This window comes from Ursus arctos, unplaced genomic scaffold (assembly GCF_023065955.2).
Source record: "Ursus arctos isolate Adak ecotype North America unplaced genomic scaffold, UrsArc2.0 scaffold_4, whole genome shotgun sequence".
NCBI lineage: Eukaryota > Metazoa > Chordata > Mammalia > Carnivora > Ursidae > Ursus > Ursus arctos.
The window spans coordinates 25,952,968-25,967,753 of NW_026623056.1; the positions used below are offsets into that span (position 1 = coordinate 25,952,968).

Sequence of the window (14,786 nt, forward strand, 5' to 3'; positions counted from 1 at the left end):
AAGAAAGCAGAGGAGGTGTGCCTGGGTGTCTCAGTTGGTTAACCATCTGACTCTTGATTTCAGCTCAGGTCATGATCTCAGGGTCATGAGATCAAGCCCCACACTGGGCTCTGCGCTGGGTGTGGAGCATGCTTGAGATTCTCTTTCTCCCTTTCCTTCTGCCCCTAACCTTCCCCCACTCTCAGCCTCTCCGATTAAAAAAAAAAAAAAAAAGCAGAGAAAATAGATACATTATCCTCAAAAGAGCAACAATATGACTAATAAAACTTATAACAAATGATAAAGACATAAAAAACAAACAAAAGACAATGAAATGACATTGTGCTTTAAGAAAAAAACCAACCTACTATTCAATGCTTTGGGAAAACAGCCTTCCAACATCAAGAAAAACAAAGGTATTTTCAGACAAAAACTGAGATGGCTCTTAGCCAACATACAAACCCTAAAAGAAATAACAAAGGTATCTTCAAATTAAACGTAAGTGTGCTAGGAAGTATCTTGTTTTTATCCGTACAAAGCAATTACCTGACAATAACCAATAAAACCTAGTCTATTATTACATTAGTGTAATAATACATTGACTTAAAAATCCAAAGGGGGAAAAAATCCAAGGGGATGGATTTTAACTTACTATAAAGCTTCTCAATGAGCAGAAAACTGCGCAACAAGTTAAAAATCATTTTTTTAAAAAAGATCAACAGGAAAAGTTTTATTTAAAAATGAACATATTTCTTTTTTTAAGTTTTTTTTTTAAGATTTTATTTATTTAAGTCAGAGAGAAAGAGCACAAGCACAGGGGGAGCAGCAGGCAGAGAAGCAGGCTCCCCAGTGAGCAAGGAGCTTGACATGGGACTCAATTCCAGGACCCTGGGATCATGACCTGAGCCAAAGACAAACACTCAACAGACTGAACTACCCAGGCATCCCAAAAATGAATGTATTTCTGGCTAGAACTACAAAAATTAAAATGGTTAGTCCCCCCTCAAAAATGGTTAGTTCCATCAATTTTAATTTTGCATAAGTCAATTTAAAAAATATACAAGCTTTGCACACATCTTGTCTAAAAGTGACTCTAAAATACATACAAAGTTAAATCCTTGATATTAATCATCGCAGTGACCCTCTCCACTGCTTGCCTTGGATTAAACTGTTTTACCATGATTTACACTTCAATACTGCACTGTATTTTTTTAGCAGTGAAAATTTTAACATTTAAATTTGAGTGTGTCTGGGGCATCACAGAAAATAGAAAAATTGTAAAGGGAAAACTGACTACATTTCATTACAGAATCCTAACTTATTTAAATTTTTTTAAGTAATCTCTACACCCAATGTGGGGCTCGAATTTACAACCCTGAGATCAAGAGTCACAAGCTCCACTGACTTAGCGAGCCAGGCGCCCCCTGACTTAAGATACAAATTACTACAAGATCACAATCAAGTCAACTCTTTCTATGAGAATTTCTTCATCTCTGTAATAGGAATAATGATACACGCATTTAACTCACATTTCTTCTCATCTAACTTCCAGATCCTTCTAGAGATACAATTCAAAGGAAAGAGACTTCATGTAATTTCAAATAAACATATATATTTCCTCACCGAAGTTTTCTTCCATGACCTCTCAGTTTACTTACCCTTTGCTCTGACATCATTTCAGATATAAATCTTTAAGGCACTGTGTCCTCTGTTTTGTTTTTTTCCTCGTCTTTTGCTCACTCTATCTTCTTAAATACTCTAAACAGAATCTATAATTGGCCCTCTTTTAGGACCTTTACTGCTCTCCTTCTACAAAGTTAAGTGAAGTTTGCCCATCTGTTCATAATCTTTCTTTATCCACAACATAGACAATTTTCATACATACAAGTAACATGCCTAATACTTCATGCATTCTAAACTATTAGTTTACTTCCACATGAGAAAGCCAGCATCTTTAACTAAATCATCCAAACTTCTTTTCAAGGACACAAGAGGAAAGACAATTAGCATTATTAAGTGGGCTGCTCCCTATCTACTTCTGTGAAAGGTAGTATTGTTCTCATTCACTGAGCCTGGGAAAAATTCAGAAATCTGCCCAAAGGTTTCACTACCAATAAATGAAAAAGACAGAAGTCAAATAGGTCATCTGCCTCCAGAGGTTGTATACTTGGTCCATATTCACTACCCCAAAAGAATGTTCTCCAGTATTAATTATGTTTTGCCTATCAACAGCACCAGAAACCTCCAGTTAAACACTGCAGGTTAGCTATACCCCTTTACCTCCATTTTCTCCAAAAATCCAATTAAAATTTTAAAAAAAATTTTTTTTAAGCACTAAACCACAAAGACAAGGAAGGAAGCAGTAACAGTAGCAACACAATTCTGTTAACCGAAAGACAGGTTAAAGAACAGGAACTCACTTAGACCAGAAAAAGCCAAAACCTAAGTCTTCAAAGTGCACTGATAAAGCCAATTTGAAGCCAGAAGATTCAGAATACAGAATTCCAAGATAGTTACTGAATATATGCTGACCAATGATCCTGAGCAGTTTTCATGTGCTTACTGACCATTTGTATATCTTTTTTGGAGAAATGTTTACTCAAATCTCTTGCCCGTTTTTAAACTGGGTTATTTGCTCTTTTATTGTTGAGTTGTAAAGTTCTTTGTATTCTTTGGATACAAATCCCTTACATAATTTGCAAATATTTCCTACCATTCTGTAAGTTGTCTTTTCACATTCTTGATTCCTTTGAAGCACAGAAGTTTTAATTTTGATGAAATCCAATTTACCAATGTTTTCTTTAGTTGCTTGTACTTCAGACATCATATCTAAAAAATCATTGCCTAATTCAAGGCAAATCTTTTGGGTACAAGGTAATTCAAATAAATTTCTGGGTACAAAGATTTACTCCTATGTTTTCTTCTAAGAACTGTATGGTTTTCGCTCTTACATTTAGGTGTATGATCCATTTTAACCTAAAGTTCATACAGGATGCGATACAGGAGTCTAACTTCATTCTTTCACATATGAATGTCCGGTTGTTTCAGCACCATTTGTTAAAAAGGATATTCTTTCTCCATTAATTGTACTGGAACCCCTATCAAAACCTGGTTTATCATAAATGTAAGGGTTTCTAGAGTCTCTATTCCACTGATCTATACATCCTGCTCTAATGCCAATACCACACTGTCTTGATTACATAGCTTTGTAGTGTTTTTAAACTGGGAAGTGAACCCTCCAAATTTGTTCTTCTTCCAGATTGTTTTGGCTATTCTGGGTCACTTGTATTTTCTTATTTTCTTATGAATTTTAGGATCAGCTTGCCAGTCTTCAAAGATATTAGCTAGAAATTTTGATAGGGGTTGCCTTTAGTCTATAGAATAGAATTTGGGGACTATTGTAATCTTAACAATATTAAGTCTTCTGATCCATGAACATGGAATATCTTTCCATTAATTTAGGTCTTTAATTCTTTCAGTGATGTTATGTAGTTTTCAGTGTACAGTCTTGTACTTCTTTGGCTAAATTTATGCCTATATATTTTATTCTTTTTTAATGCTACTGTTCAATGGAATGATTTTCTTCGCTAGTACAAAGAAATACAAATGATTTTTGTACACTGACCTTACATCCTGCTGGCTTGCTGAACTTACTAGTTTCAACTGATTTTGGTGGATTCCTTAAGATTTTCTATATACAAGATATATAATCTAAAAGTAGAGAGAGTTGTACTACTAGTTTGTTTATGTGGATGCCTTTTATTTTTCTTTCCTGCCAAATACTCTGGCTATAACCCCTACTGTATTGTGGAATAGAAGTGGAGAGAGTGGACTTCTTTTCATGGTCATTGGGGAAAACTTAGTCTTTCACCCTTAAGTATGATGTTAGTTAAGAATGTTTCAAAGACATCCTTTACCACATTAAGAAAGTACCATATTCCTGCTTTATTATTTTCACCATGAAAGTGTGGTGGATTGCCAAATGCTTTTTCTGTGTCTATTAAGATGATTATATAGTTTTTGCCCTTTATTCTACATTCATTGACTTTTTGCATTCCTTGATAAATCCCACTTGGTCATGATGTACAATTCTTTTTATATGTTGCCATATTTGGTTTACTAATATTTTGTTCAGGATTTTCGTATATTTATAAGGGATATCAGTCCTTTGTTTTCTTGTGAAATCTTTGGCTTTGGTAGCAGGGTAATACTAGCCTCACAGAATGACTCAGTGATACCTCCTCTTCTATTTCATGGAAAAATTTGGAAAGGATTGTTGTTATTCACCTTTAAACATTTGGAAGAATTCATTGGTAAAGCCATCTTGCCCTGGGTTTTTCCTTTGGGGAAACTTTTTTTTTTTTTTTTTAAGTAGGCTCCACACCCAGTGTGAATCTAATGTGAGACCTGAACCCACAACCTGGCAATCAAGACCTGAGCCAATACCAAGAGTCAGATGCTGAACGGAATGATCCACCCAGGTGCCCCTAGGGGAAGCTTTTTGATAATTAAGTCAATCTTTTTATTTTTTTCAAATTAGCCAAGTATCCGCTTTTATATGAGGTTATATTTTTTTTGAGACTAAGAAGGTCTTTACTGCTATTTAATCCAATCTTTTATTATTTTTTCTAAATTGTTCAAAATACAAAGAGACTACCGATTTCATGATGAATTACCACAACAGAGACGCTCCCGTCTAACCAGAGAAAAGGCTATCAAGAATAATGGATGGGGCGCCTGGGTGGCTCACTCATGAAACATCTCCTTTGGCTCAGGTCATGCTGGGATGGAGCCTCACATCGAGATCTCTGCTGCCTCTCCTCCTCCTCCTGCTTGTGTTCCCTCTATGGCTGTCTCTTTCTTTGTCAAAAAATAAATAAAATCTTTTTAAATTTTTTAAAAAAAGAATAATGGATTATAATTGTGGAAACTGGTATTTTCCTCTTTAAGCAGAATTCATACTCCTCATTAGTGTGTGAAACCCATTTTGTTACTCAATATACCTCTTAATCCCCAAACAGTGATGATGGCATTCTGACTGCTCTATAGAAACATTATGTATGTAGATTACCCACTATCACCAGCACACACTTTTTCCCCCTGTAGCATGACTAGGTTTGTGTCAATTTGTCCTTTTACTTTTGTCATCTGTGGCTGACTGCAGTTAAAGTAGCAAACTGGTGCCTGGAAGAGATCACATCTTTTATCCAGACAGCCAATGTGAGGCTGGCCCCGTCACATTTTTTCCCCCTCTTTTTAATTTAAATTCAATTAATTAACATATAGTGTATTATTAGTTGCAGAGTTCAGTGATTCATCAGCTTCATATAATAGCAAGTGCTCATTACATCACATTCTCTCCTCAATGTCCATCACCCAGTTTCCCCCACCTCCCCACCTCCCCCGCGTCCAGCAACCCTGTTTGTTTCCTATGATTAAGGGTCTCTTATGGTTTGTTTCACTCTCTGATTTCGTCTTTTTTTTTTTTTTTTAAGATCTATTCAGATTTTCTATTTCTTCTTAAGTTCGTTTCAATAGGTTGCATCTTTCTAGGAATATATCCATTTCATCCAGCTTACTGTCATAGAATTATTCACAGTATTCTCTTATAATCCTTTGTATTTCTGTAGGACAATAGCAATGCCCTTCTTTCATTCCTGAGTCTAGTAATTTGAATCTTCTTTTTTTCTTGGTCAGTCTAGCTAAAGATTTGTCAATTTTATTGATCTTTTTGAAAAACTAACTTCCGGTTTCATAATTTTTTCTACTGTTCCATTCTTTTTTTTTTTAATTTCTGCTCTAGTCTTTTTTTATTTCCTCCCTCTTCCTGCTTTGCAATCAGTTTGCTAGTTCTTTTTTCTAGTTTCTTAAGATTGATGGTTTGATCATGATTTGAGATGATTTTAACACAGGCATTTGCAGCTATAAATGTCCCTCTAGGCACTGCTTTAGCTGCATCCCATAAGTTTTGGTATGTGATTTTGTTTTCATTGGTCTGAAAGTATTTCCTAATTTCCCTTATGATTTCTTCTTGGATCCACTGGTTATTTCAGAGTGTGTTACTTAATTTCCACATATCTGTGCATTTTTTGGATTTTTCTTCTATTATTCATTTCTAATTTCATTTCATGGTGGTCAAAGAACATATTTTGCATGGTTTCAAAACTTTCAAATTTATTGAAGCTTGTTTAATAGCCTAACATACAGTCTATGCTGGAAGATGTTTCACATGCACTTAAGAAGAATGTGAATTCACTTTTGTTGTGTAACGTGTTCTACAGATTATATCTATTGTGATTATACCTATTACTTATTATTTATTATGTATCTATTATCTTGTTGGGTTTGTTTTGTTTTTTGAGAGAGAGAGAGAGAGAGCACAAGCCGAGGGAGCAGCAGGCAGAAGGAGAAGAAGCATGCTCCCCACAGAGCAGGGAGCCCAACATGGGGCTTGATCTCAGGACCCTGGGATCATGACCTGAGCCAAAGGCAGACACTTAACCAACTGAGCCACCCAGGTGCCCTATCTTGTTGGTTTATAGTGTTGTTCACATCTATTTCCTTGTTGACCTGCCTAGTTGTTCCACCCATTATTGAAAGTATTTATGCCTTCAATTCTTATTACTAAACTGTCTATTTCTTCTTTCAATTCTGTCAGTTTTGCCTTATGTATTTTGGGGCTCTCCTAAGTGCATGTTTGTAGGTGCTGTGTCTTCCTGATGGACTGACCTATTTATCATTATAAAATGTCCTTTATCTCTGGGGCGCCTAGGTGGCACAACGGTTAGGCGTCTGCCTTCGGCTCAGGGCGTGATCCCGGCATTATGGGATCGAGCCCCACATCAGGTTCCTCCGCTATGAGCCTGCTTCTTCCTCCCCCACTCCCCCTGCTTGTGTTCCCTCTCTTGCTGGCTGTCTCTCTGTTGAATAAATAAATAAAATCTTTAAAAAATAAATAAATAAATAAATAAATAAATAAATAAATAAATAAATAAATAAATAAATAAAATGTCCTTTATCTCTAGTAATTTTTGTCTTATGGTCTATTTCAGCTGATATTAGTATAGTCATTCCAGCTCTCTTTTGGGTACTGTTTACGTGATTTATCTTTTTTATCGTTTTACTTGCAATCTATTTGTGTCTTTGAATCTAAAGTTATGTTTCCTGCATGAGTTCAAGCCCCACACTGGGTGTGGAGATTACTTAAAAATAAATAAAAATAAATGGTCATTTAAAAAAACAAAAGTAATACATGTTTCTTGTAAACAGTATATAGTTGGATCATCACTGAAATTTTATATAAGAAAAAATTTTAAAGAAATAAGGGCAAAATACATTAAAAAGGCATACCCTTTTCTGAAATTGAAGAAAGTACTGCAAAGACAAAATATTCAAGAACAGCCATTAAATTTTTGAAGGGAAAAAAAAGAGGAAAACTTGTCCCACCAAATATCAAGATAGACTGAAAAGCACTGTAACTAAAATATTAATGGTATTTGACAGACAAATACATTAGTGAAAAAGAAAAGAATCCAGAAAAATATCCACATATGTATACATGTATGTAATATTAAGTCAATGGAGAGAAGATGAATTATTCAATAAAAGGCGTTAGGAGAAGTGACTCCCATTAGGAAGAAAACAAAATTAGATTCTCAAAACTAAAATCCAGTCGCACTACAAGAAACTAAAAATTACTATGAAATGATAGAAAAATATCCTATGAGTAATAATGGGATAGGGGAGACTTTTCTAGATGATACACAAAAACCCGTTTTTAAATTTCTGTATGATAAAAAACACCATAAACAGACCTAATGCAAATTTAATTACTCCAACTAAAGCCTGTGGCTTGACAGATAGCATTAAAAAGAGAGTTCACTTCCAGGTCCACCATTTTAAAGTCCACCATTAAAAAAGTGAAATTTAGGGGCGCCTGGGTGGGTCAGTGAGTTAAGCGTCTGCCTTTGGCTCACGTCATGATCCAGCTCCCTGCTCAGCGGAGAGTCTGGTTCTCCCTCTGCCTCTTCCTCCCTTACCCCACCCTCCACCCCCCACTTGTGCTCTCTCTCACTCACTCACTCTCTCTCTCTCTCTAATAAATAAATAAAACCTTTTTTTTTAAGTGAATTTAACTTCGCAAAATATCAGGTTTGGGATTTTTTTTTTATTTTAAAATAAAGATAATTCCTACCTCACAATATATTTTAATGTTAAATGAGAATAGCTATAAAAGCATCTAGTATAAAATCTGTCTGCCACATTACAGAAGCTTGTTCTTATTTCAACTTAAGTTGGTATTACATTATGACATTAAATAAGGAATTACAAGTTGTAATCAGGGATAGCAGGATTCCTGTATTTTGGTTCATGATAAAACTACTTTATAATTCCTATATGTTGGTTCATGATAAAACTAATATATAATTATACTAATATAATACTTTCATAATTATAAAAACTACTTTATAATAAATGAAAACACATTTCCCCACATCCCTCACCCACTATGTTTGCCATGTAAAGATGGAAGGTAAAGTGGCAATGCAGCAAGGACTGGCACCAGTTTAAGAGCAAAACATTAACTAATATAGATATAGATAGATAGCTACATCTTTTTTCTTTCTTTTTTTTTTAAGATTTTGTTTATTTATTTGACAGAGGGAGAGGCAGCAAGAGAGGGAACACAAGCAGGGGGAGTGGGAGAGGGAGAAGCAGGTTTCTCGCTGAGCAGGGAGCCCTATGCAGGGCTATATCCCAGAACGCTGGGATCACGACCCAGCCGAAGGCAGATGCTTACTTAACAACTGAGCAACCCAGGTGCCCAGAGATAGCTACATCTTATGTCATGTCCTTCTTCCATTAAAACCTTTCTCCCCAAAATATCTTTTTTAAGATTTTTTTCCTAAGTTCTCCAACAAGGATCCTATCTGTTGTTTTTGTTTGTTTTTAAGATTTTATTTATTTGACAGAGAGAGAGAGAGACAGCCAGTGAGAGAGGGAACACAAGCAGGGGGAGTGGGAGAGGAAGAAGCAGGCTCCCAGCGGAGGAGCCTGATGTGGGGCTCGATCCCATAGTGCCGGGATCACACCCTGAGCCGAAAGCAGACGCTTAACCGCTGTGCCACCCAGGCGCCGCGGAAAAGCACAAATTTTTTTTAAATTTTATAAAATTCTAAAGAGCAACTACATACACAACTTAGAGTACAAACAAATTCAAACTTCTTCAAACAAATGTTGATCAAAATAGAAAATTCCCACTTAAAAAAGTATGCTTAGCATCATGTACTTTCTTGTAGATTTTTAGATGAACAAGATTTTGATCTTTTAGGATGGTTTTTAAAAAACCAAAAAGGGAATTTTTAGTTACACAAAATTACACAATGAAATGTGCCTTCCAATCAATCTAAAAACAAAACAGGGGCGCCTGGGTGGCACAGCGGTTGAGCGTCTGCCTTCGGCTCAGGGCGTGATCCCAGCGTTATGGGATCGAGCCCCACGTCAGGCTCCTCTGCTGTGAGCCTGCTTCTTCCTCTCCCACTCCCCCTGCGTGTGTTCCCTCTCTCGCTGGCTGCCTCTATCTCTGTCGAATAAATAAATAAAATCTTTAAAAAATAAATAAATAAATAAATAAATAAATAAATACAAACAAAAAAATGTTCATTGGAATGTAAAAGTAACCATTGGCTTTATTCAAATTATTAAAGGCAATGTTGCAATAGCAACATCCTTCTCTATTTCAACCAATCCCCCTCCTATTTTCCTTATCAACTTCGCAGGAAAATTAATGTTTAGAACTTGAACACTGGTGAAATTTTTCTTCAACAAGATCTACCTTCTGCATCAATTCTATAGCACCCAAGGCAGTCATGTCCCCATGCGAGATTTAAATGCCATAAGATTCATTTATTTTTTTTATTATTTTTAAAGATTTTATTTATTTATTTGACAGAGAGAGAGACAGCCAGCGAGAGAGGGAACACAAGCAGGGGGAGTGGGAGAGGAAGAAACAGGCTTCCCAGTGGAGCAGGGAGCCCAATGTGGGGCTAGATCCCAGAACCCTGGGATCACGCCCTGAGCCGAAGGCAGATGCTTAACTACTGAGCCACCCAGGCGCCCCCATAAGATTCATTTATAAAGGAAAATAAAAGTAAGAATTAGTTTTAAAACAGCACAACATATCAGAACACTACAAGGAATAAATACTGCAGCTGCCTTGCTATCAAAAAGCAAAAACAGGGCACCTAGGTGGCTCAGTTAAGTGTCTGCCTTTGGCTCAGGTGATGATCTCAGGGTCCTGGGATCCAACGCCATTGGGGGGGGGGGGTGTTCCTGCTCAGCATGGAGCCTGCTTCTCCCTCTCCCTCTGCCCCTCCCCCCACTCGTTTTCTCTCTCTCAAATAGATAAAATCTTTAAAAAAAAGATTTTAAAAAAAGCAAAACCAAAACCAAAACAATTAACAAGCCCACCCCTCACAAATTTTCTACTCTAATACGGAAGTTTCAATATATCACTCACAACATGCAGATACTCTTAAAAGTCAAGTTTCTCTTATACATAAAGCATATGGATAAAAGAATTCTAAAATATTCTTTTCAAATGCTATACAAACTTACATAGTAATGGGGTTATAGAAAGACTGCAAAAATTAGGAATGTGAGTGATGAGACTTTTATTTCTTGACAACTTCCCTCTATTGCAAATCTAATCTAGTTCCAAAAATATATACCAGATATTGGAATTCTTTGAATTTTGATTTCTCTTCCCAATTAGCAGCCAATAATAATCGGAATACTGGAAGCAACTCTGAAAAATCTCTAATATTGAATTAAAACAGAATACATATTATACAAGTTTAACAAAGTTCACTATAATATTCCATACAACCTAATCAGTATCTTTCCCTCTTATTTTATATTCAATGATTCCTTTATTTCAAAAACAAAGACATCACATGGTTCGTGAACACCACCAGTGACCAAGTATTTCCATATCATTTCTCTCAACTTGTTTTTTAAAAAAATCAAACTTAAAACATGAAACAAATTGAGTATAAAGCCACATTCTCTAGACGGAAAGTGCTGTTACTTCATTGAAAAAAAAAACAACAGCCAAGTCATATAAATATTCACAAAAAGCAGAATTTTCTGAGATGCACTTTAAAAATTACTTCATCTGCCACACAGTCTGGACTCTGCCCTGCAAAGCTGTCCTAGGCAATCCATGTGTGTCCCCTCTGGGTCCTTTTAATTCACAAGGAACATAAAACTTTCAAAAACTAATACCAACAGTAGCAATCAAACCAGATGCAGCTTTTTACAAGCAACAGCCTTAAGCTGCAAATAAAATTAACACCTTCCTCAAAAAAAAGTTCTTAAATTTTCTCTTAGAAGTAGAAGTTCCTCAGTTTTACAATGCTTTGCTTTTCAGTGAAAAGAGAATGGGAAATCAGTGATAAGAATGAAAACAGTTAGTTCCCAGGAGAAGGATGCAAGAATTTACAACTCGGGCTTGGCCTGGAGATCAGCAGGCAAATACACAGCAATGCTCAGGGAAAGCTTTCAAGAAATGTCATTATCTAACACAAGTCTTAAGGCGTTTTTGTTTTTGTTTTTGTTTTTTTTAAGGCCTAAGGACAGCCCTATACATGCACCGTAAAATACAACCTATCAGAACTATTCTCCAAAAACAATTCAGGAGTTTCCCAAGATGCCCGAAACGTAAAGAGCAAGTACTCTGGACACCCTCAGGACTGCCGCCTCCCACATGGGAGGGATCCGAGTGCCACCACGTCAGTTTATGTGACAGATCCACTGGGAGCATCCGACTGTGATCCGGGGCCCTCCCGGGCCGACGCTGCTGGAAGAGGAACATACATGCAATCTTCAAGGCCCTCCTACTTCCGTTCTCAAAACAGAAATGCACTGTTTCTCCTAGTCCTCACCCCTCCACTGCCTCTCGACAGCGGGGAGAGCCCAAGTGCAAAGAAAAGCAGAGTCTCCGACCAGTGTCTCTAGAATGCGGTTGGTCACAGCACTCCCACCCTCGACTCCGGGGGCAAAGCAACCGCCAGCGCCTCTCTGAACGCCCCCCTGGCAGGGGACACGCAGGCAACAGCAGTCCCAGGTCGCCCCACTCCTTCCTCCCCGGGGTAAGGGGAGCGGAAAAGCGCAAAGAGGAACTAAGTGAACTGCAAGAAGGTGCCCTGCAAGAGAGGGTGGGGTGGGAGTGGAAACGAAGGAGCGGAAGGAAGGGGAAAGGAGCAGCAAGAGGAAGGGGACGAGAGCGCGCGCCCGCAAAGGGCACGACTCTCCAGGAACCCGGCTGCACCCTGGTTCCTCGAAGCGGACAGGCGCTCCCGGCCTCCGGGGAGCTCCTCCCGGGGCAGAGGGCGAGGAAGCGACAGGAGGAGGCGACGTCCCCCTCCCGGCTAAGCCTCAGCCCTCGGCAAGGGTCGGTCGGGGCTGCAGTGCCCTCGCCGGGTCCGGAGCTGCGACAACGGCTGCTGGCCTCGGCGGAAGACGCGGACTGCGGGGCCCTCGGCGCGCTCAGCGGGCCGGCTTTCACGCCCCCACCCCCGGGGGAGGCAGCTCCGGGGTGACCGCAGCCCGGCGCCCGGCGGCCTCGCCGGTTACCTGAAGCGGGGCGAGTCCTTCAGACACTCTTCGAAATCCACCGTCATCTTCATCCTGCCTCCGCCTGGCCTCGAAGGCGGCGCTGGAAGAGCCGAGAGAGCCGCGGGAGCGGCTGCGCTGGGGACCCAGACAGCTACGGCGGGCGCACGGCCGCGACTAGCTCTGCGCGGAGCTGCGGAGGGCGACTCGCCCGCCGGTCATAGCAGCCGCGAAGACGGTGGCGGCAGCGGCGGCTCGTCAGGCCCCAGGCCGGCCCCTCTTCCTCCCGCCCCCAGCCGAGCGCCGGCCACAGGGAAACCGCCCGGGAGTGACAGCCTCCGCCAGCCAGCCACGAACCCGGCGGCCAATGGGAGGGGCTTCCGGCAGCACCGCCTGCGGGCGCTCCGGCAACGCACCTGAGCGACGGTGGCTCGAGCCAATGAACAGCGCGACCGTGGGTGCCTCCTTGCCACAAGCGTCCCCGAGGGCCAACCGGGATGCGCCGGAGTCGTTAGGCGGGACGCGCCGGTTGCTGGGAGGCCAGCAGCTGAGGCTCCTTGGGAAGGAAGTCACGTGGCTGCGCGCCGCGCTTCCCTCGGAATCCCCGCCTCTTCTCCGGCTTCTCAGCCCCGCCCTGCTGAGCTGCCAACGCGGAGGAGCCGCCGCCTGCAGGTCTGAGGGCTCCTACAGCTCTGGCAGCAATCTGAAGAGGTTGGGAGTAGAAATTGTGAAAGGAAGAGATGGGCTAAGCCACCGCTTCCTTTCCGTTTAGAGAAACTGAGGTCGGGAGAGGCGTGAGGGTAGCTTTAATGATAAAATCCGCCTTTCACTTATTGACTTCATCTCTTAATAACTTGGAAATCTCTCCCACGTATATCTTCTCCTATAACTAGGAGACTACTTCCTGAAGGAGCTGGTATTTGTGGCGAGCATGAAAAGATCAGGATTCAGACAGGTGAGGAGGAAAAGCTTTCAAACCCGCAAAAGACATTCCTCCTTACTGGTACTTTTCTCTCGCTAGCTTTCACCGGTTCAAAGACGATAGGGTTCTGAAAATCAGGCTCACTTCCTCATTTGCAACACCAGGCCACTGATCACAGTTGTTCTAGGAGCCCTGCAAGATATGCATCACCTGATCCAACAAGGCAGGTATTTACCATACTTCTGATTCTAATATGCCATTGATTGTAAAAAAAAAAAAAAAAAAAAAAAAAAAAAAAAAAAAAAAGAAGAAGAAGAAGAAGAGGAAGAAGGAGGAGGAGGAGAAAAAGCACCAATGGATCCATTATATTAAAATGTAACCCAACCTAAAAAACATAAGAATATCCATAAAATACAACAAAAATGTGGTAACAGTATAGTGGCTCTGAATGAGAGCCTGAAGGCAAACTTTCTGGATTTACCTCCTGTCTTTTCTTACTGTAAAATGAAGGTAACACCACCGATCTGATAGAGTTGCCCTGAAGCTGAAATAAGAACTGTTGTGCCCTGAAGCTGAAATAAGAACTGTAAAGACACAACACGGTGCTACATAGTAACCATTCAGTAAATGCTGCTATTATCATAATTGTACCACTTTATTCTTCAGTGCTATAATCAAAGTTTAAATGTAAGCCTTCTCACTTCCACTGCCTAAAGTCTTATATAACCATTTTGGCCATCTGGCTAAGTGTAACATGATGGTAGGATGTTTTACATAACCAGCGGTTGTGTCTTGATCTCTTTAGCGCCTTTTAGAAATTAACAGTATAATTTTGAGACACTTGAAAGAATATACAAGCATTATATATGTTTCTTCTTTGGTTATAAACTTGGTTTCTTTTTTTATTTTTTTAAGTTTTTATTTTAATTCTAGTTAACATACAGGTCTTATATCGGTTTCGGGTGTACAATACAGTGATTCAACACTTCCATACATCACCCTGTGCTCATCAGGACAAGTGCCCTCCTTAATCCCCATCACCTACTTCACCCATCCCCCCCACGTTTGTTCTCTATAATTAAGAGACACTTCAGTTGGTCAAACTAACCTCTTATAGATTTATAACTTCTGCGTCAAATTTAGTAAGAGAGTTGGCCATTTCTACATTTAATTGTATTCCTGATGCATGACAACTAATCTGTATATACAATAACTTATTGTTTCAGTGCTTCAACACAATGTAACCTTTTGGAAGAGGCCTAACTTGACA

General features: G+C 39.6%; 1 protein-coding gene across 2 annotated transcripts in view; it reads right to left on the reverse strand.

The window, feature by feature from the left end:
* ACAP2 (ArfGAP with coiled-coil, ankyrin repeat and PH domains 2) overlaps positions 1-12,955 on the reverse strand; it is a 140,104-nt gene extending 127,149 nt beyond the window's left edge. Inside the window, exon 1 of one of the 2 annotated variants that reach the window (XM_026496160.4) lies at positions 12,616-12,955. In XM_026496160.4, coding sequence (XP_026351945.1) covers positions 12,616-12,668 — 53 coding nt within the window. In that variant the 5' untranslated portion in view covers positions 12,669-12,955. The remainder of the gene's footprint in view (positions 1-12,615) is intronic. The other variant, XM_026496151.4, reaches the window with a different exon arrangement.
* Positions 12,956-14,786: the final 1,831 nt, after the last annotated feature.